Source organism: Agelaius phoeniceus, chromosome 3 (genome assembly GCF_051311805.1).
Source record: "Agelaius phoeniceus isolate bAgePho1 chromosome 3, bAgePho1.hap1, whole genome shotgun sequence".
Lineage (NCBI taxonomy): Eukaryota > Metazoa > Chordata > Aves > Passeriformes > Icteridae > Agelaius > Agelaius phoeniceus.
Window position 1 is genome coordinate 70,968,208 of NC_135267.1, and position 21,371 is coordinate 70,989,578.

At 41.1% G+C, this 21,371-nt stretch overlaps 1 protein-coding gene across 2 annotated transcripts; it reads right to left on the reverse strand.

Annotated features, from left to right (window-relative positions):
* Positions 1-120: 120 nt before the first annotated feature.
* LGALS8 (galectin 8) lies at positions 121-15,359 on the reverse strand. Of its 2 annotated transcripts, XM_054630760.2 has the most exons (10): positions 15,262-15,359; positions 13,164-13,372; positions 9,288-9,376; positions 8,483-8,693; positions 7,684-7,800; positions 5,924-5,980; positions 5,819-5,845; positions 4,327-4,415; positions 1,831-1,996; positions 121-1,368 (listed from the first exon to the last, which is right to left on the reverse strand). In XM_054630760.2, exons 2-10 carry the CDS (start codon positions 13,275-13,277, stop codon positions 1,219-1,221), a joined length of 1,020 nt encoding a protein of 339 aa, XP_054486735.1. In that variant the 5' UTR covers positions 13,278-13,372; positions 15,262-15,359; the 3' UTR covers positions 121-1,218. The 2 variants fall into 2 exon arrangements, with proteins under 2 accessions (XP_054486735.1, XP_054486737.1); XM_054630762.2 differs by lacking the exon at positions 5,924-5,980.
* Between the last annotated feature and the right edge of the window lie 6,012 nt (positions 15,360-21,371).

Here is a 21,371-nt window from a genome sequence, read left to right on the forward strand (position 1 = left end):
AATGGTTCTCCAGTCAGGGTCACTTTGCCAACTTAGAGATACTGGTAAGACAATAACAAAACAAAACAAGATAATAAACCGAAAAGGGATCATAGCTACTTAGTTACACTTGGAGAAAAGCAGGGTTCACATATGTTTTTATTGATGCTTTTTATACATTAAATTTGCTCATTTAAAGTCTTTTAGTGTACATCTTATTCTGGAAATTGCTTCGGTATTAGCAGTCTTAAGATATACAGGGACATCCTTCAGGCATGTATTGACAACAAATAGTAACTTATTTTTAAAAAGGATATAAAAAGACTGACATTTGTATGGAAAATGAATAGGAACAGTTTATTACACATAGATAGTATTGCAATACAAGACTGAAAAAGGATTCCTTCTCTAGTCCACTGAGTGCCATCTCAGCTGAAACTCTACCTGGACCACCTGGATTCAGACATATTCTAAAAATTATTTTATTCTACTTCAGACCCCAAGGATTCTTAAGCCAGTTAGGAGCCACTTCAGATCAAACAAGCTGTGCAAAGTTCATGTTGAATTGAAACCAGCTAAATCCCTTTTCCGTGTTTCACTTTGGAAAACTAAAAGCTAGAAATCTTGGGCCCTTGTAAGCAGGAGGTGACATAACCATAGATGTCAGAGAAGGTGCTATTGCAGCAGCAGGCTAAGAGGTAAGATCAAACTTCTTGCCTTTTGCCAGAAGTAAAGGATCAACTGTTAGTTGAAGCCTCACTGTAAAGGTTATTGGTCTAACATAAAATTAAGACATATAAAATTATAATCCGTAGTTCTATATTAAATAAATTATAAACATCCCTTTTGAGGTGGATAACTATCTTTGGATTCTATTTCAGTCTCATTTCTACTTCACAATATTGAATGTGTGATGTCGAGGAATGCTAAATGGTAGTTAAACATAACATACAGAGTGCAATTGTTGGACACAGTATGATGCAGCATTTTCATATTGCTAGGTTCAGTAATGCAGGAGATTTATCTGAGCAAACACTAACAGCTTGCCAGGAAACTGAAGACTAGAGAAGGATTTAAATTTGCAGTTAGCATTTCTGGTACTTGCCTAATTCACAGAGGCAAATGCAAAGCCTAGATAGGTTAAAGGCAGGCTCAGCATGAGTCAGCACCTGTTTGTACTTGACAAGGAGGCACTGTCATTAGAAGAGGTTAAATTATTTCAGTACTGATTGAAAAGAACTACCAGCTCCTCACATCCAACAAGTGAACATCTCCTGTGACTTCCACTATGTTGATCTTTTCAAGTTGTTTAAAACGATGCTTGTACTGCAGAGTGTGAACACCATTAACAGCAACTTTGAACTGGTAGGCATCACAGAAAATAATCAGCTGGAAAGCAAGAAGAGAAACAGCTAAGATTTAAGCTCAGGTAAGATGTGAAAAACAATCTGATGTCGTAGTATAGACTTGGGCTAGACATGTTTCTGTTACAAAGAACGTTTCATGCAAAAGCAACGTTTAAAAACAAAAATGGGGCATCAATAAAATTAACAGAATCATAGAATAACTTAAATTGCAATGGACCCATAAGGATCATCAAGTTCAACTCAATTTATTTAAATTTACTCTTAGCACAGGTTGAATTTTTGCAACTACTTAAAAAGAAAACAGTTACTAAATAAAGACAAATCTCTGGTCTCTATGGTCCCATTTAATTTGAAGTATTTGCAAGACATGAAAAGCAAGAATAGCAGTTTTATTTAAATCTGTATTATTAATAGGACATTTAAGCACCAATGTTAATCCATTTGGCAGATTTTTTCAGTTTGATGCTCTTTTAGTTCATCTTACCTCAAAATACATCCCTGGACTGAAAGGAAAGTTAGCAACTTCCTTTTCTTCTTCTCCCCAGCTGTCATGAAGGTAGGAATTTCTTACAAAAACTTTATTTTTCATTCGGGGATTCAGATGTAAAGCAATGTCCTTTGAGTCACTTGGTTTCAGATTGACTGCAAAGCTGTAAGATATTTTTTAAAGTTTACTGCACCAAGGGTTTACAGACATGACAAGAGCAGTCAAGGCCATTTACCAAGTCCTCAGCCAATATTCGGGCGGTTTGGGAGCCAGGGCTGTGATTCACCTAAGATCCAAGCAGGCAGCCAGCGAGCATGCACTCATCTTTGCACAGAAACCTTTGCTGGAGGCAGCAAATGTAGGACATGACCCTGCTAGATCCACTTCATCATTCACAGCTTTCTGTACATGTCTCAGCAAGAAGCTATTGAGCCAAGAGCAGCTCCCATAGTGCACTAGGAAGCAGCATTCTCACAGGAACACACAGAGCTGCCTGCTTCCCCACCCCTCACTCAGGCAATGGAGAGTGGGAGCCTTTCTTTTACCTGAAGATATCATATCCTTTCTGCCAACAAACTGGTTGGACTCTAAGGAAAAGTTTAAGGATTCTCTCCATACATTTAAGACTGCTGGGATGCCATGCATACAAACATTATTTTGTAGGCAGCAAAGCTCTGCCCAGGCTGAGTGAATACTCTTTCATCTCATATGCCCACCAAACAGGGTTCTTAAAGGGGAGCTCTGGAAAAGGGTGATCAGAGGGAACAGCCATTCAAATTCAAATGAATACTTCAATCTGTGGCAAAGACCTTACTGCATTTGAAGGAAAAAAATATTTCTTCCCCAACCAAATTAGCTCCAGCTATCAGATTGTTGCCCTCTCTTGAGAATTATTCAGTCCAGACAGGAAATATTGTAACACTTCCAAGCTGTGAAGTTCTCTTTTTCACCAAGAAAAAGAAACATCTAAAGCTGTGTGAACTGATCTAAAGACACTGAATAACTTATAAACTCAATATATAGTTTAAAAGCATAGACATAAAAAGCAGACAACCTGCATGCTTTAACAGCCAAAAGCCTCTTCATGCATCTGAGCACATCCAGCACTTGAAAAGTGCTAATAAACTTTTCAAGCTAAAAGAAGGGAAAGAAATGCTACTCTCTAAGTATTAATTATCCTATTCAATCTGAAGTCAATCCAAACTTTGTGGACAAGATTCCAGACCTTGGATTCCAGTATGAACTCTGAATGCTGTTCAACTGCAGGTAAGAAACATGCCCTGAGGAAGCAGGAGTGCAATACACACACAAAATGTGAAAACATGCTTCCCATCATTTTCATTTTTCATTAGTTGCTTCATTTTTAGGCATGTTTTTGCAGAGCCAAACCTACCCCTCAGGTAAAGGGCATGCTGAAGCACAGACATTTGCTCAGCTCCATTTTGACTGCATTATGCTCCCCTACTCCCTGAGCTTTATTTCATGTTTGGAAAATGTGTTCTTTGCAACTCTTAGTTCCTAGTTTGGTATCAAAATTATTGCTGATATTCCCCTATCAGCTTTCATGGAGTCACAGAATGCCCTGGGTTGAGAGGGACCTTAAAGCTCATCTCATTCCAACCCCCCTGCCATGAGCAGGGACACTTTTCACCAGACCTGGTTGCTCAGGGCTCCATCCAACCTGGCCCTGAACACTTGCCAGACATGGGACATCCACAATTTCTCTGGAAACCCTATTCCTATGTGTCTCACTATCCTCACCGTAATGAATTTCTTCCTCATTTCTAACCTAAATCTACTCTCAGTTGGAAGCCATTCCCCCTTTTCTGTCATGACATGCTCCTCTAAAAAGTCTCTCTCCAGGTTTCTTATAGGCACCCTTTGTGTACTGGAAAGCCACAATTAGGTCTTCTTGAAGCACTTTTTTTCCCAGGCTGAACAATCCCAATTCTCTTAGCCTTTCCTCTTTGGAGAGGTGCTCCATCCTTCTTAATCACTCATTTAATCACTTTCATCACTCAGTTATTGTCAATTAGGCACCTTCATGCTTATCCCAAGGAGGTTTGTCAGAGAAATATTGTAACATGCAGCATTTGAGCACACCAGCAACTCGCCTCACTTATGTTGCACCTATTTCTGACACATCCTTACTCCTGGATCTCTTTAGAATAAAAGCTGTCTCTGTACAGTACATCTGCTCACACTTCCTGAACAATGGAAAGCCCTGAACAAACACACAAATTTGTGAGTGACACAGATTTAGTAGGTAAGACACTCAGGTTTTACCTTCACTTTTCACAACGGAGCTGCTCATTCAAGTCCTCTCTAAAGCGGTAATCCTGCTGGTTCCTGAGGAAACTGCACTGTAGTTTCAGGTGATTCCAGATGCTAAGTTGTTAGTGAGTAAGGATATACAAAGGCAATGGAAAGGCCTACTCATTCTCAAGAGCACCTCAGTTAAATAACAGAAAAAAAGCCCATCATTACACATACCTCTTTGGGTTTTTATTCACTTCTCCTTTAATAGCAATTGTGCATCCTGGACGAACTGCAGTATCAAGTTTCCCAACGTAAGGAACACCCTGGAAGTACACCCCCAGTAAAAATCTTGACTGTGACTTACTTTTTTCGATTTTTTTATACAAGCTGAGCTTTACTATGGCATGATGAAATTTTGGCCTACAATTGCAAATCTGCACTTACAGCTAAAGTTATTCCTATATTATAGGAATATATTATATTATATTATTCCTAAGTTATATTGCAGGATCCTGACAGTACAGTGGAAAACTTACACTGAGATAAATACATCAGTGTACTGGGTTTTAATTTAGACTTCTACCTTGGGTTCAAAACAAACCTTATTTACAACTACTTCTGCCACTACTAATGGTGGAAGGAGGGGAAGAAGGGGAAAGAAGAAAAAAAAAAAAGAAAAAAGTAATTATGAAACTCCCTGTAATAGTTTAAATTCATATCACATAATTATTCAGACATATACCTGCCTTCTCATCTCTGGAAATATCAGTTTTGCTTTAAAGAGTAAGACTCATGTTAAGGTGTGTTGTTGTCCCATGGTCACATATGTATTAGAAGTAGAGTCACTAAGTGTTCTGAGATCCAGGCAGCAGTTCATAATGATAGTGCAAGTATTTTATTCGTCTTTACTTTTTCATTTTTAGCAGTGTTAGGAGTTATTTTTACCAGGGAAAAGAAGGGAATGGAGAAGCACTTCACTTTTATGTTTTTGCTGAAGTCCACCACTTGCAAATTACAATATTGTGTGTTACTTGGTTTAGAAAAAAGACTGGAGAAGGCAGGCTGTCAAGTGACAAAGCATCTAAAATTATGGCACTCACTGCAACTTCACTTTCTCCACAAATTCTATCTGTATATATTCCTGGCTTCAGCCCCTTTTCAGTTTGAGTGCAGTCCTTGCTCCAGGGGGGATACAGTTCACCTGGACAGGTTTTTGCAAAAAGATGAGCACTCACTCCATCTACACTCCATGTTAGCTGAGTACAAGTTCCACCCTTGAGGTGCAATACTTGCATCCAGCTACCTGAAGTGCACACAGAGATCTGTCAGCAAGAGGAAGATGTGGCAGACAGGTTCCACACATGTTAACATAATATGACTGCAGAATACTTTTGCTTTGCAGGTATTCCCTAAGGCAGAGAAAAAAAGTATGCCTATTTGAAAAAAAAAGTGACTCGGTCTGTTAAAACTTCAGATACTTCACTTTAAATTTGTTTATGATTGTGGATGCTGTGTTTATCTTTTGGGTTTTCTAAATGATTTAACAATATCTCATTTGTACTTGCAGCAGAGCATTACCCTCTACAAAACCTCACTGATGATCTTTCTGCAGTTGATTGTCAATTCCTTTCTTCTTGTCTTTTGTGCATGTCTTTTCATAAATAACTGAAGTATTTTTGATTGTTTTTTATTCTACATTTGCCACAAATCTACAGGAAGCACTTACCAATTGTGAACCATTTGGCATTTCCCCCTACAAGAGAAGAAAACAACATTATCTAGCTTATCAGACAACAGGGAAATTCATTCAACCTTTTACAAACATACGTACATTTTCTGTGCTTATCTTTGTTACTCCTAGAGATGATGGCTGAGAGCCTTGTAAAGACTGCAGAAAGAGAGATATTTAGGTGTCATTGCTAATGTCATATAACTTTAGCATAAAGTTGGTTTAGAACAATGTAAGGATCATCATGCTTTGGATGGTGAACTGTTAAGATGGAAATCTAGGGCTATGTTAATGAAAAAGTTAGCAAAACCCCTACAAACTACAGAAAAGTTCTGATGATTTCTGAAGATCACCTCATTACAATTTCAATCTTTATTTAACAGTCAGAGCACTGTCAAACCTTCAGGATCAGAAGGTACCCATAGACTTTTCCTCATAGTGTAGCAAGTCCATACAGCAGGGTTCTTGGGATTCTAAGCAGTGCTCAACATCACTGTCCCTTCTCATGGGAAGGACAGATGAGCAACATGGCCATGGCAGAGACAGTTCCAGCTTAGCCCTAGCAGATTGTGTCTTCAGGTTGGTTATTTCAATACAAACTTACAACTTCCTCCTCAGAAAAGTGTATTAGAAGCAAAGATTAAAAGGAAAGAATCGCCCTTCTCCATTCCTTTCTTCCACAAAGCATACAGCATCAGCTGGTACAGATTAAACTAAGTGTATGTTTTGTGCTTGGGTCAGAAACCAACCTACAGCACCTGCTTGCCCTCAAGCTCTTCTTGGAGTCAAGTCCTCCAAGATTAGGATGCAGACAGCTTTTGCAGGAATATTATTCTGGCAACATGCCCAAGGCCAAGTGATGGGACCCATGAAGATCTGTTTACTGTCTTTGCACATGATCTTTAAATGCAGCAGACCTATGTTTAAAGCTTAGACTTCATTATGCTCAGCTTTGCCTTCTACTAAAACAATTATTAGTCTGCTGACCTGAGTTAGACCTGGTATTTGGCAGCAAGAGTCAAAAGCTTCACCCACAATGTAGTGAAGATTGTGCTGAAGAGACCCAGAGTATCTCACAGGAGGAGGTAGGCTATCTTAGTGAATGGCAGAAAAGGGAAAAGACGTTCACATCTTAGTGAATGGCAGAAAAGGGAAAAGACGTTCACCTTCTTAGTCTCCCTGGAATTTATCACCTTCAGTTTCTGTTCTAAAAATCTAACTCTTTCAGAACAAAAGGATCTTCTCCACAGGGAAAAACTCCCTGTTAGTTTACTATCAGCAGCAGAGCTGGCAGCTGAGAGGAGGCACAGCACAGCCTTCACTTCAAATTCACTGCAGTTTGGTCCACTACAAAGTCTGAGAAAGAATACTTCTTCTCATTCCCATAAATGTACACTTCTGACTTCAGTCAACAAATCAGTCAGAAAAAACAGGGCTATGTGCACAAGGAGCTCCAGCTGTGGCCAACATTGGCATTTCAAATGCAAGAAACAAGTTACAGCCGTGGCTACACTTGTCTCTCAGAAGCACTGAATACTCAAGAGTTTATTCTGAAGCCCTGCAATATTTGGAAAGTCTAATCCACTTGTAGACTAACTATCCAATCAATTCTTATACTATTTGCCCTGTTAACCTTATAAGCTGTAAACTTTTGTCACATTCTTGCCCCTAAACTGCAATACTGAAACAGGAAGACACAAATCCTCATGAGAGTCACATGCTGAAATGTGGGGAAACCAAAATCTTCTTACTAATGTTGGACTGTGTAGCTGCTTCTCCTTCGTTTTCACCATAAATCCCACTATGCAGCTTAGAAGGACAGAGGAAATGAATCAAACAAGTCAGCTATCTATACATCTTACCTTAGAAACAAACTCTATGGTTTTGATCTGCACTTTGCCATATATTCCAAGAGTATCTATTTTTTCAAGGCTAATTCTGTGGTTGTAGAGCAGCAAGTGCTTTTTGTTTACAGTCACCTAAAGAGAATGGAAACCAAACAGAAAAACTGTATTAAATATGCATTCCACCAGCCATGTATCAAACTGTATGCACACATCTGGTTTACACTGGTTTGGTACAGAAACAATTTGGTACAAAACACTCCTAGGAGTGTCCTAGAAATATCAGATCAACTAAGTTCAGCTCATCCATGATTCAGTCACTCTTTCCATCACTATGAGGGAGATTCATTTATCTACACTAAAATTTGCACTTCACACCTTTGTTTCTAACACCTGATCATTTATCAATGTGGTACTATCAATACAACAGAATATATTATTGCAGTCTAACAGAGCAAGACAAATACACCTCACATGTCCCCTCCAAGAGGATTGTCCTGTACTAGCCACAGAACAGGTTTATCCCAAGATTAGCCCTTTGAACATACACAGGGAAGGGTGGAGTAGCCATTAGCTGTGGCAGGAAGTTCCTTGCCTACTCATCCAATTTGGAGGGAAGCAATACAAAATTAAAGGTCTGATTTAATTAGCACCTCTTTAAAGAAAAGCTCTAAACATTTTTGTAGTTAGACTATACCTAGGTAACAGAGACACCTAGACCTCCAATATTTATTTCAAATAATATTTCAATTATACAAAATACCTCTACTTTATTGGCCAGAAAATGGCTGCAGATAAAGAATCAACCCAGACTCACCTGGAATTTATCCTTTAAAATCATGATGACAATCTCAAATGACTTTCCTTTTGCAAAGGGCATCTCATAAGTGATCTCCTCCCAGCCCCACTTCTCCCTCTCCAATGTGTTGCAAACAATGCAGCCAGACCTTTTGAAGCGGGGGTTGAAATGGAATGCCACATCAGCTCGAGGCTTTATGCTGCTGCCACACTGTAAATCCACCTGGAACCTAATCACAAAAATAAGACAAACCACATTCATCTCAGTCTCTCAAGAACTCACCTAAAGGTTTGGTTCATTGTGTTTCACTGTGGAGCCTCAGAACAGGCAGACACAATGAATGTCACTGGATAAGAAAAAACCCTCAAAGAAACATTTGTCCTCCTCTCTTCCTACATAGATGTGAAAAGTTCTCCCATGATCTACTTGCAGTGAATATAAATGTTTAAATTTATTTAATGGTTATCATTCATATCATGTAAACTCCTCACTTACTGTGTTCATCACCTTCCCTCCCATCACCTTCAGCAGAACGTATCAAATGAACCTTGGATAAGGTCAGGGAACACAACTCCCTTACTGGGCACAAGCACTAGTCCATGCCTCCCTATGCCAGTTTAACTTAACTCCTACATACAATACATTCAGTTACCAATTTTGTTAGAGTCAGATTACCCTTTAAGCCTGCATTCAATCTGATGTTATCAAAAGGATTTAGATCAAGCCTTTGTATGCCGTCCTAAGAAGGATCCCTGGAAACATTTCAACCTTTACAGTCTTGCTCACATGGTGACACTGCAAAACATGACAACATAGCCTCTACCTGTCTGCATCATCAGGAACAGTCCCATGTATCACAATCAGCTCTCCAGGAACAAGGCCACCATGTATTGTCCCAACATATGGAATGATCTAGAAGAGGGAAGAACAAAAAAAGAAGGAAAAAATATTCCAATACCATTTTGTGATGGAGGCAAGAAACCCCAAACCAGTTCAAAAATTAGTATTCTAATTCTTAATTATATGATGCTCTACAACATTAGAAGAAACACAACTAGCTTTTAATATAAAAGAATACACAACAGGAAGGGAAAACCTGGCATATTTTCCCCTATGAAAACCAAGATTTTCAGATAAAACTAAAATTTCCATCCTCCATTCTTAGCTCTCAAATGAAGAGTCATAATATTTTATTGCCTCACTATTCATAAAGCATAAAGAGGATTCACTTCAAAGTAGGTCATTCCCAAAAGTTGACTATTATCAGCCCCTTGCTGGTACCAGAAGGCAACTTCCACAACTCCTCTGACCCCAGACTACAGGAGCTGCCTTTTTGCTTGCTCTTGCTCCATTAGGGAAAACAGTGATAGGAAGAGACTGTCACAGAGTGTCTTAGTAAAACCTACACAAACACAACAAAATACCTCATCCTAATGAGCTAAGAACTGCAAAATGCACTAAAACAGCCCTGTCCAGGAGTCTGATTTTAAGGTGCCTACAGTATGCAGTCTGGCTCAAAGCCTCACTATGTCTTCTTCCTTATCAATAGCTGGAGAAGGTAACATATGGATGTTACACTGAACTGAAATGGCAGCACGGTGAGAGTTGATAAGCCATAGGGAGGGGTGTGTCCTTTAGGATAAAAGCCCCAAACACCCCAGCACAGCTCACTGGCAAAGACTCAGACGTGCTCACAGAAGCCCTACCCTGATCATCCAGCATTTCCAAAAGGGATGGGAAGCACCTTAACATTAAACTGTGAAAGTTCCCAGGTGCCTGGCCCAAGAGCAAAGCAGTAAGTCTACATCTCATCACATGTGTGATGTGCCCCAGATTAAAAACGGAAGTAAATGGTAGAAAATGTTGCATTTGCTCTGGTTAACAAAAAGGAAATTCTGCCAAGGATGGTTTTGGTAGTTTAAAAGATTTTAGGATACTTCTGAAATGAAATATCAATTGCAAACAAGAGTTTCAGTAATTTAACAGCAAAAATAACAAACACGTTGTAATACTACTCTTGAATGGAATATTGGACCATAAAACAACAAGTTGAGATTTTTATTTTTAAAATATATAGATCATTGCATGAAACAGGCAGATATGATAAGGATATGTGTTTGTTGACACATGTTTTTGTTAATCTGTGAGGAAAAAGGAACAACAACAACAGAAATTGTCTAAATCCAGAGTGTTGATCATTTCTTCCAGTAGATACACATCCTCTTCTGCCTGTTCTCCACTTTCCTTCTCAGCTACCCACCCACTGCATAAAACCTAATTCAGAGTCATCTTCTGCATCAGGGAAAAAAATAGGACTTGCTTCTCAAGCAAATTGGCAGGTTTTTTAAGTTTCATCATGTTTATTGGCTTTAGCAGGTGCCATAGAGGAGGACCAAAATGAGAAATTAAGTGTTAAAAGTGAAAGAAAAGTGAAATCCCTTTGCTTACTAGTAGTGGCTTGGTTCCTTAAAATATAAGCTGCATACCAGAAGATAATTTTTATTCAAACAATAATGATAAAAAATTAAAAGTGTATCTTGATTGTTCTCATTCTTACACTCTGCTCCTGAGGGGCAGTAGCTCTACTGCAATAAAGTAGTAAGTTACTGGTTCATTCTCCAAAGACAAACCAAAGAAGCACACACAAGTCAGGGATACTGGTACTTGACCACTTTAGTGAAGCAAAGTTCTATACTCATGAAATGGAACTGTGGCAAAAGCACTTCTTTATATTCAAAAGGATGCATTCATTTAAAAGAAAAGGTGGCCCATCAACTCTTCAGAAGCTCAGATGTGGAACCCACAAGACCATAATAGAGAATTTTCTGGGTGCAATACTACTGACTTTGTCATCACAGAATGTGCCTGTAATTTCCTCATGTCTCAAGATGCTGTTCTACTTTTTCCTCATTTATTAAGAATAGTGCTTGTCACATGACATGATCAACCATCATCCTGCCTTTCTTCCAGATCTCCAAAACGCTGCTCTAAAGCCAACTGGTCAACATAAACTGAGTTTGAGAGGTCTCAAAGATGATGTTCTTCCTAAAAGAAAATGCCAATTTTCATAAAACAAGAGCAGAATTATGATCTTACAGAGGAAAGGACTGCGACAAAAGCTTTTATCCAGCGTGCTGGATATCAGACAGCTGCCCCACCAGATGGGACATGACATCATTTCTTGTCAGATGAGTGGAGTAAAGGGCATAAAGGAGCAAAGCAGATTTTCTGCTTGAGAACAGTACAGTAATGAAAAAATACATCTCAGACTCAAACCTATAGTAAAGTTATGAAGTTTTGCTGCTAATGGAACAATGTACTGAAACAATGACATTTTCATAGCCTGCCCTGCTACAGAAGGGCTGAGGTTGGAAGACACCTCTGGTCTCTCTAACGAAATGCCTTGCTCAAAGCAAGGTCAGACAGAGCAGGTTGCTCACTGCCTTGTCTGGAGGCTGCCCCAAAGTCATCTGGCACAATCTTTCCCAACTCTGCCTCCACATTCCAATCCCAAATACTCATTCTTTTTCCCACAAGAGACTCCTGACCCCTAAGCTCTAGTTGAATTCTCCTGCTAGGTCTTTTCAGCCATCATACTGGTCAGTCCACCCAATTTTGCTCTTAGTCTCTCTCTGACACTACTCATTTGTCCTAAACATCCCCTAGTCCTTCTCTTCACACCTCCTCTCCCACCAAGATCTCCATCTACCAAGTTTCATCCTCCCTTCTCCTTTTGCACTTCAGTCCTTCCACCTTCTAGTTAATCATACAGCTTTCCTTCCTCTTCCAGCTGGGTTCTTGTGAAGGAGGTTGAAATTGTTCCCCCCTCACCCCTAACTCTATTCACTCTGCAAGCAATGACCATACACTGGGAATAATCAGATTCTCTGAGGGCCCAAGAGTGTGACAGTGCAAAGCTGCAACAGATAAGGAAGTGTGCAGGCCTGTGCTACTGCACGTTCCCCATAAATATTTCACACATTTTAGTACTTGTAAAGGGGTCTAGCACAGAATGGTAAAAATACTGTTTCCTGCAGGTTCAAATGAACAACCTTTTTTAAGACACAACAGAAAACACAGCTTCAGGTCACCCCTTCAGGGTAAGCCAAAGTCAGGTTGCTATCACAAACCATGAGAATGCTAGAACTTGTCAGAGAAAGTTTTCAGACTCTGAGCTAGGCAAACAAAATTCTGTCAAATCCAGTCTTTGCAATTGCTGAATCACATCAGCTCAAGTCTTCTGTAGAAAACAGAATTTATTATGAATTAAAATATGAACTATGAAAAAAGATTCCAAGTTCAGTTGTTCAGACTGAAGTTACAGGCACCACAAAAAAAACATTCCATGAGAGCTGCCAAGCACCACCCATATTTACAGAGAGTAAGAAGTGAAAACACTTTCACTTTCCAGCATATTCTGCAAAAATGGCAGACATCTACATAAACTGTACATGAAACAGGATTATCCTCCAAGGCTGACAGAACATCCGTCCTCTTTTGGAAGTCCTGTCCATTTGTTTACAGCACAATTTCTAAACACCATCAGCTCTTCGTGTCACCTGTGACATTCTCCCTCAAAAACCTGAGTGATGCAGAGCTCTCAGCAGCATCCCTCACTGTGCACAACAGTGCTGTTGATATAAAACAGCAAAGTCCCCCCCTCCCAGAGGACACATTGTTGAAATGCCAGAGGAGTTACCGGGTTACTGATTGTCTTCTGTGATGTATCCAAGGGCAGTTCATGTATTTCTTTCTGTGGCGTATCCAAGGTCAGTTTATGCATTTCCTCCTGTGGTGCACCTAAGGATGTCATCTTCCCTCTCCAGCTGAAGTTTGTCAGTTCTCTGTGGCCACTGCTGGAGCGTATGTAAAGAACTCACTGATCAGGCAACACTAAAGGAGTGATCCCTTCAAAAAAAAAATCCAAAAACTTTAGTTAAAGAGAAACAAGGTGACACAACATGAAGTGAAACCCTCAGTACCTCCAAGGTAAAGAGCACAAGAATGATGCAAACATCTTTCCAGTACATCTGCTGGAGTTTTGAAATATGAAATTAAAAGGCTTGCATAGAGCACAGAGATGCCCCACTGGTAAACAGTGTCAGCAGCAGTGTGCTATCCCCAGATTTCCCATGGCAGTCAAGCCTTAGCAGGTGACCTTGCCTTTTCCACCTTTATCTTACATAAAGTCAAGAAATAATAGGCAAAAACAAGAGAAACAGAAGGTCTTTTATATTTCTTCCTTCAACACGTACACTCCCAGAACTCCACAAGTAATAACAGGAGTTTGTAAAACTATAATTAAGTGCACATCATTAATAAGAAATAAAGTTTGTGGGTATAGTCAGCTACACTGCAACTTCTTTAGCAAATCCTTTAACAAAGTGTCCAAAATTCAGGGCCCAATTAAAACTACAAAGTGTTATTATTTCTGGCATATTCTGGAGAGAGGTAGCATGTAAGCTATGTGGTGATGACAAGCAGACAGGGAAGAAGTCAAAGGTGAGGGCTCTAGCCACATTATTGTGTGACAACAGCAAGCAATGTTATGAAGAAGGAAAAAAAAAATAACCAACCAAACAAAAAGACCCCCAAAAAATAAAACCACAGAAAAAAGCTCCAAAACAACACAAAACCAAAACTCCAAGGTCTGTGGCTTGTTCCACAGGGATTAATCTTCTGCAATGATTGAACAATAGAGTGGTCCATTTTGCAACACCTGACTTAACTTGTTGGAGATTTGGACCAGATGAATATTACCTCACCCACTTAGGACCAGTATCTAGAATACAGTTCAGAGAGCATAACGTACTTTAATTAAACACTGCAAAACTAATTTGCCCTTTGACCTTCTCAACAGATACTACCGTAAATTCGCTTTTACCTGTGCAGGCAAATTTTATCAATTTCATTTTTAAAAGAAGAAAGTGAAGACCAAATCGAACAATAATTTTGCCTTTATGGTTGTATGGTCCAACAGCAGACCCCACGAAAATGAAGCCTACAACTCAGCAGCCTGCTATGTGAACTTCCTGTACCTGCAACAGCAATCTAGATCCTGCTAGGAGTGGATCCTGGCACAGGATCTTGGCAGGGCAGGTGGCACTATGACAAAGTGATGAGTTGGGGGTTTTCTTGTTTGCCTATTACTATTTTATTGACAAGGTCGCAATGATGAAGGAAAGCTGCAATTCAGGCTCTGTTTGTTAAAAGCAGGACATGCAACTGCAAAGCTCTCCCGTATCCTTCTGCCAGAGCAACCACTACCAGGGTACGTGTTACACCAAAGCTGCAACGCGGCAAGTTAAGGTTCCCTGGCTGCCCTGTTATCTCACATATTCCAAGGGGCTGGAAGTATCTCCCACAGACAAACATGAAACCATAGAGACCAAAAAAATAATAATAAGCAGCTATTATGCTTCCCACTGTGACACAGAGAAAATGTGTCCTTCACGAGTTACCTTCACGACGGTAACTCCGGCCAGCCCTTAAAATTAAAGCGAGATTTTGTACCAGTGCGAACAAGGCTTCTGCAAAGAGAACTACCGAGATTCTTTCTGGATATCTGCAAGCAATTAAAGTACAAAGCACTGGCGATGTCCCCTCGTCCCCCGCTATAAACCCAAGACTCTCGAACACTGGAAGGACACAGGACCAAGCAACCGCGGCCACTTCAGCTTTACAGCGAACCGAGGCAGTCCCGGCTTCCCATAGCCCCGCCGGGAGCAGCCCCTCTCCCCGACACGCACAGGGGCGGGCAGGGGGAGTGCCCCTGCATTCTCCGCTCCGTCTCTTACCTGCAGGAGGCACCGCGGCGATCAGCGATCAGCAGCGCCCGCTCACCCGCGGGACGCGCCCGCCCGCCGCTGCCGCCATCACCGCCGCTCCCGGCCCCGCGCCCGCTCCGGCCCTCACCGCCGTGACGTCACCGCGGCGCCGCCCGCGCGGGGACTGCGGCGCGTGCCCGGCGCGGCCTGCTGGCCCCGGCGCGCGCAGCCGCCTCCCCCTGCGGCCGGCGGGGCTGGGCTGAGGCGGCCGCTATGGAGACCAGGCTGGAACTTTGTGAACTACATTGCGCTCCCTTCCCTGCGAACCGTTCGCTTCCTATGTGTGTTGTGCTTCCTCTGGACGCCCCGTGTTACAGCGCAGCCCCATCTCCTCACGAGGCACATCTCACACCGAGTTACAGAATTGTTAGGTCTTTTCCAACCCTCTGGTGACCAAGTCCCATCAGCCTGCGAAGGCAGGGTCACCTCGAGCAGGTGACGCAAGAATGCGGCCAGATAGATTTTGAAGGTCTCCAGACAGGGAGGCTCCACGACCTCCCTGGGCAGCCTATTCCCAGTGCTCTGCCATCCTCTCTACATACATAAAGAAGTTCTCCCTTACATTCCTGGGGTTTAGTTTATGGCCATTTCTCCTCACCCTATCACTAGGCATCACTGAAAAGAGTTTGGAACCATCCTCTTGAACTCACCTTTGAGATACTTCTATGCATTAATGAGATCCCCTCTCAGCCTTCCCTTCTCCAGTCTAAGCAGGCCCAGCTCTCACAGTCTGTCCTCCTAAGAGATACTCCAGACACCTTCCCTTCTCCAGTCTGAGCAGGCCCAGCTCTCACAGTCTCTCCTCCGAAGAGATACTCCAGACACCAAATCATCTTTGTGGCTTCCACTGGACCCTCTCCAGGAGCTCCTTTTGCCTTGTACTGAGGAGCCCAGGACTGGACACAGTGCTCCAGCTGTGGCCTCTGTAGGGTGGAGTAGAGGGGCAGGATCACATCCCTCAGCCTGCTGGCCACACTCTTCCAAGGCACCCCAGGATACCATTGGCCCTCTTGGCTGCAAGGACACTGCCAACTTGTGGTCAGCTTTCAACCACCAACACTCCCAGGTCCTTCTCTGCCAAGCTGCTCCCTAGTAGATCAGCCCTCAGCCTGTGCTTGTACTTGGGATTATTCTTCCCAGGTGCAGGAACCTGCACTGGCCCTTGTTGAACCTCATAAGGTTTCTCTCCGCTCAACTCTCCAGGCTCTCCAATGGCCCACGATGACTGTGGTCATTTCTGTGACCATCTTCATGTCACCAGACCCAAACACAGTTTCAAAGCTTAGACTGGGTCAGTGGCTGCCTCAGAACCTTTGTGTTTCTGAAAACATGGAAATCTTATACCCAACCCAATCTTTAAAACCACCGCCCCAAGGCTGCACTTCCATCCTCCTGTTCCCTTGCAGGCCCCAGTAAGAGTGATTTTGGCAGTATTGGTAAGGTCAGTAGGAAGGCCAATGAAGTCCCTTGCAGTTTCACAGCTCATGATGTGTAACAACAGTCTGCTCAGAGAAGCACTACTTCAGGTTCCCCTGTTAATATGCTGGATGGGGAAAAGATGAGCACAAAAATAAAGAGTGCAATATAAAAGGCTCACAAGCTTAAATCACCATCTCCTATTCAATTAAAGGCTTTCAGTATTCCTCTACCTTGCAAAAAGCAGTGTATGTGGCTGTAGAGAATTTAGAATGGCATTCAGCCACTTATCACAAAGACCACTAGAGTATCTTAGCTAGATAATATCCAGTCTTTTATTCCACAATTAACCAACACAAAAGCCCCATCACAAATCATCTATCTACTTGCTAGAGTTCTGCTGATAGCTGTAGGACTGTTGCTTTAATGGGTACCTCAGCTTAGCTAAATAAGATTGGAAGGATTCATTCACAGAAAGGTACAATAACACTTCTTTTGAAGAGAATTGCAGAAATGAGGTACTCAGATAAAAGAGCAGCAGAGCAAATTGCCTGGGGAAAGGTACCTTAGAATCATGAATGGTTGTGAGAGAGGACTGACAACTATTGTGTGTAGTCAGGTGCTAGCAAAAAGCCTGCTATTCAACTGTTCTACATAATTCCACAGCAGGAATTATTCCACAGCACTACTTAAAAAGAGAACAAATAAAAGGTCTGAACTACCACTTAGTTTTTCTTTGAAGCTATTTTTCTAGGCACTCTAGTTGAAAAAGTAAAACACTTTAATAAAACCAGACTGACATAAGTACATGAAATACACTCAATTGTCAGTATTAGACTGCAACCTCAAAGTAGGTTTGAAAGTTCAGGCCAAACAGCAAAGACAGAAAATATGCTGAAAGGTTGGAATAAAAAATATGATGCAGAAAGGAAGAGCAATAGGTGGAAATGTTTCTAGAACCAAGGAAAATAAAGTTTTACTACTTTACTACTTCTTGCTCAGGGCTCTTCTACTTTTGGGAAGAAACAAACCAGAGGAAATAAAGTGATTTGAGTTATGCACCAGTTCATTACTGAAGCAGAACAGCTGCTTGATTCATGTGATTTTAGGCTGAGTCATAGGCAGTTTATGAAATTTGCAGGGAAGCCCCTATTCCAGCTCCCAAACCTGATGCAGGGTTGACAATGAGTCAGTTGGGTTACAGCTTCAGCAGCTTTGTGCTAGCTACAGTGCTGTTGCTTTGTTCATAGACTGTCAGTCTTCTGCTGATTTCTTGTGACTGCTATTTTTAGCACCATTTACTAATGGCAGTCTTGGCAGCAAATAACAAAGTCTTCCCTTATTTTCACAGTCCAAGTCCTAATTCAGGCTTTTTCTTCCAAATTTGATGTGCATTCAACCATTGCTGGGACTGTGTGTAATCCTGTCAGCAGAGACTTCTCATGTTCTGGCAGAATTTTGCTTGCTGGAAAAACAGAAATGCTTTGTCAAAACAGATGCAGCCAATTTCAGCTGAAGTTAATATAGCAGCTATTCTTGGCCAAAAGGCCTTTAACTGAGGACCCTGTTACCCCTAAGAAATTTTACCTGCCTCTCCTGTCCTTGATTCCAAGCCTGTAACCTTGTGTCTCTCAGGATAGCAAGCCATGGTCCCAAAGTCAAGGTGAAAACAAACATAGTCACACTCACTTACTTGGCCTGGTATTTTATGCACAGTTCAAATTATAAAATTTCCATCAATAATGGAATTGCCTAGACTTGACATAAATTAACACTAGTCTCCATTAAGAAACCTGCCCATGGAAGTTACTCTTGACTAATGTTTTTAAATTGTTGTTGTATATAATAACTAATTTTCCCTAGTTTATACAATACTACAGGCCACAGGGGTAAAGCCTCTAGCACATTGGACTGTTCAGCAGACATTTTGTGCTTAAGGACTTCATATGATCTCAAAAGACTGACATTGTTGTGTCTTCTGTAGTTTTAGTGGAGTTGTTTGTACATTACAGCATTTTCTGATGGAAATTATTCCCCTAGCTTCTTTGAAAAGCTTTAGACTCAAGGAGGACATAAGTCACCACCTCTTGGTACACCAACATTAAAATTTCAGTTGACAGCCCAGCTGGCTCAGTTTTTACTTATCTATGAGTTAATCAGTGGCCTTCCATAACTCTTCCTTGACATGGCACTATTTAGCTTCAGTGATCATTCAGATTTTCCAGGTTTCAGTTTAAAGTTGCAAATCACAGGAAACAAAAAGTAATGGTTTTTTAAATGGGCTTACAGATTCAAAAGCTTAAAATGGGACAGCTGCTTCAGGAACTACCAAGTATTCTATTTTTTTGTTGCAATGCCTGCTTTTTAAAGCAAAACACTGAAGAAAAGCATAAGAGCAAACAAGCTACAGAATAGATATGCAGGCCAAAGGATAAAGAAGATACCAAGTCATTGGACCTTTTGAAAACCAATTACAGGCCATATAACCCTTAAAACATACTCACCCCTTCTTTCTTAAATCCGTGACACGACACTCCAGGTTTCCTGAAAGTCAGGATCACGCCTTCATTTGCATTGCAATAGCTGGGAGAGCAAACCTGTGCTGTGCTTGCCCTGTCTGCACACCCAGCACACCCCCACCCCCGGGCGCTTGTGCCACAGTCTGCACAGTGATTCAATCCCTGCCTACCTAGGGACATAAAAACTAGGAAATATCACATATCTGTGCCAAAGGAAAGACTGTGTGATGTTCTTCAAACTAGGGACCGTGACCAAGCCCAAGATCCCTAGAACTTCACCTTCACACCTTCATTATCCTCCTTGCAGTTGCTCCTGGATATCCCTGGTGGGTCTCTGCAGTTATAGATGAGCTCACCTGCCCTCAGCTCTGCTGCATTTTCAAGGGAGACGTGCGATGGTGTAGTATCACCTCTCACCACGAGATGGTAGCTGTTTCCTGATGGTTAGAGACAATCAGGCTTTTAAAAGACCTTTGAGATGGTGAACTTCTCTGCTTCAGAGAAAGCAGAGGCAAAAGTAAATAAGGACCAAAAAAACCACCCACTGGTTGCAGGATTGTGAATGAAGTAGGGGAAGCTCACATATATTGGGTGCAAAGACAAAAATAAATTCTCAGCTTAGACTCAAGATATTTTTACTACTGTAAGGATTTGTGTGCCCCTTTCTTATCATAGCTTTTTCCATTAAAGAACTTTTTAGTTATGTAAATTTTTTTTTATGTCATCAACAATATGAAACTTCAGGGTTTGGGATTTTTTTTTTTGAGACAAAAAACATTCCCAAATTAAATATTGGGGGGGTAATTTTGAAACAAACTCATAATAAAAAAAGAATAATTTCACATTCATGTGTAAAGTTGTGTATCCATTCCTTGCTGTACATAGATACACAGAACACATTTATTATCCAAGTTACTTGCGCTGATCTTTCTCATTTAAGAATCTTGGGCAACTCTCATTACCACAATAACAAATATACATTTCCTCAAATGACCTGCCTTTGAACTCAAGAATCACTGTTTTACAAAGGCAAAATACAGAGATCAAGCTAGTAAGTATGCCCAGCTGTTAATTGCCCCTCTGCCCCTAACAGAGGGTACAGCAACCCTTTCCCAAGGCTGTCTACTTCTCTTAGCCATTAGTTTCTTGTAAGATGGAGTCAGTCCCAGTCCTTGGCCAAAATACAGGCAAATACTACTGACTGCACCTCTCAAAGTAAGTTCTTTTAGTGCTGCTGATATTCAGCCTGTTCAACCAGTAGATCCATACCTTCCCTATCCACTTAAGGCCAACTGACTATAGACATGGAATCAAGAGTAGCTGAATTCAGGACTAGGAAAAACACTTTTCTGTCAGAAAAAAAGAGGCAACAAGCTCACATCCTCATTTAATGGTGCTCTGCCCTTCTGTCCAAAACTGAACCAAAATTTAAAATTTATAAGATATATTGAAAGTAATTATGAATAACTAATTGCTTTGCCTTCATAGAGAGAAGAGCATGATCTGCTGCAAAAATTACACAAGTAGGCTGCTCTAAGTTATTATAAATGCCATGCACTTCCTTTGACCTTGTTTAAACAGTTCTTCTGTCTGACAAATAATTTCCAGCTATGTCTGGCCACAAGTCAAGAGTGCTACCCTAGATTAAAGAATCATAAGGCAGAATTTACATTTCTTTCCTCTTGCTAACAGCTTGACTTGGAACTGTGGGAGGCCTTTTGAGACAGTGAAAAATCTGTAGTCTGTTGCACAAAGCACTGCCCAGGCCAAGCTGCAGATCTCCATTTTTCAGTACTGGTTCAGGAATAACCTTAACTTGTACAGAAACTGTAAACCAATTTTGAAGCAAGCATTTGGGACCATGCTGACTATGCCTATCTTTTATGGTAGGTTCCAAAAGACAGTCCCAAACCTACACTGCATTCCTCTCCACAGATCCAAGGGAAGTGCATGGAGAGTAAAGCAACTGGACACTCTCACCATTTTGCTGGGGATATCCATACTTGTCCTCACAGGACAAAACAGGTTGAAAACTAGTTTCTCACAGGAAAACTAGGTTCTCCTGGAGCACAGCACCACAACTTTGTCATTGAAGAACAGTAATTAAGCTCATTTTATCTTAGATAAGCTTGCAGGAATGAAATA

Excerpts from the sequence above, each read along its gene's own strand:
- LGALS8 (XM_054630760.2), bottom strand. The coding sequence starts at position 13,277 with ATGACATCCTTAGGTGCACCACAGGAGGAAATGCATAAACTGACCTTG. Across the intron at positions 8,694-9,287 it reads GTTCCTGATGATGCAGACAG|GTTCCAGGTGGATTTACAGT; the intron begins GTAGAGGCTATG and ends TTTTGTGATTAG. Across the intron at positions 5,981-7,683 it reads CCATAGAGTTTGTTTCTAAG|TCTTTACAAGGCTCTCAGCC; the intron begins GTAAGATGTATA and ends CTCTTTCTGCAG.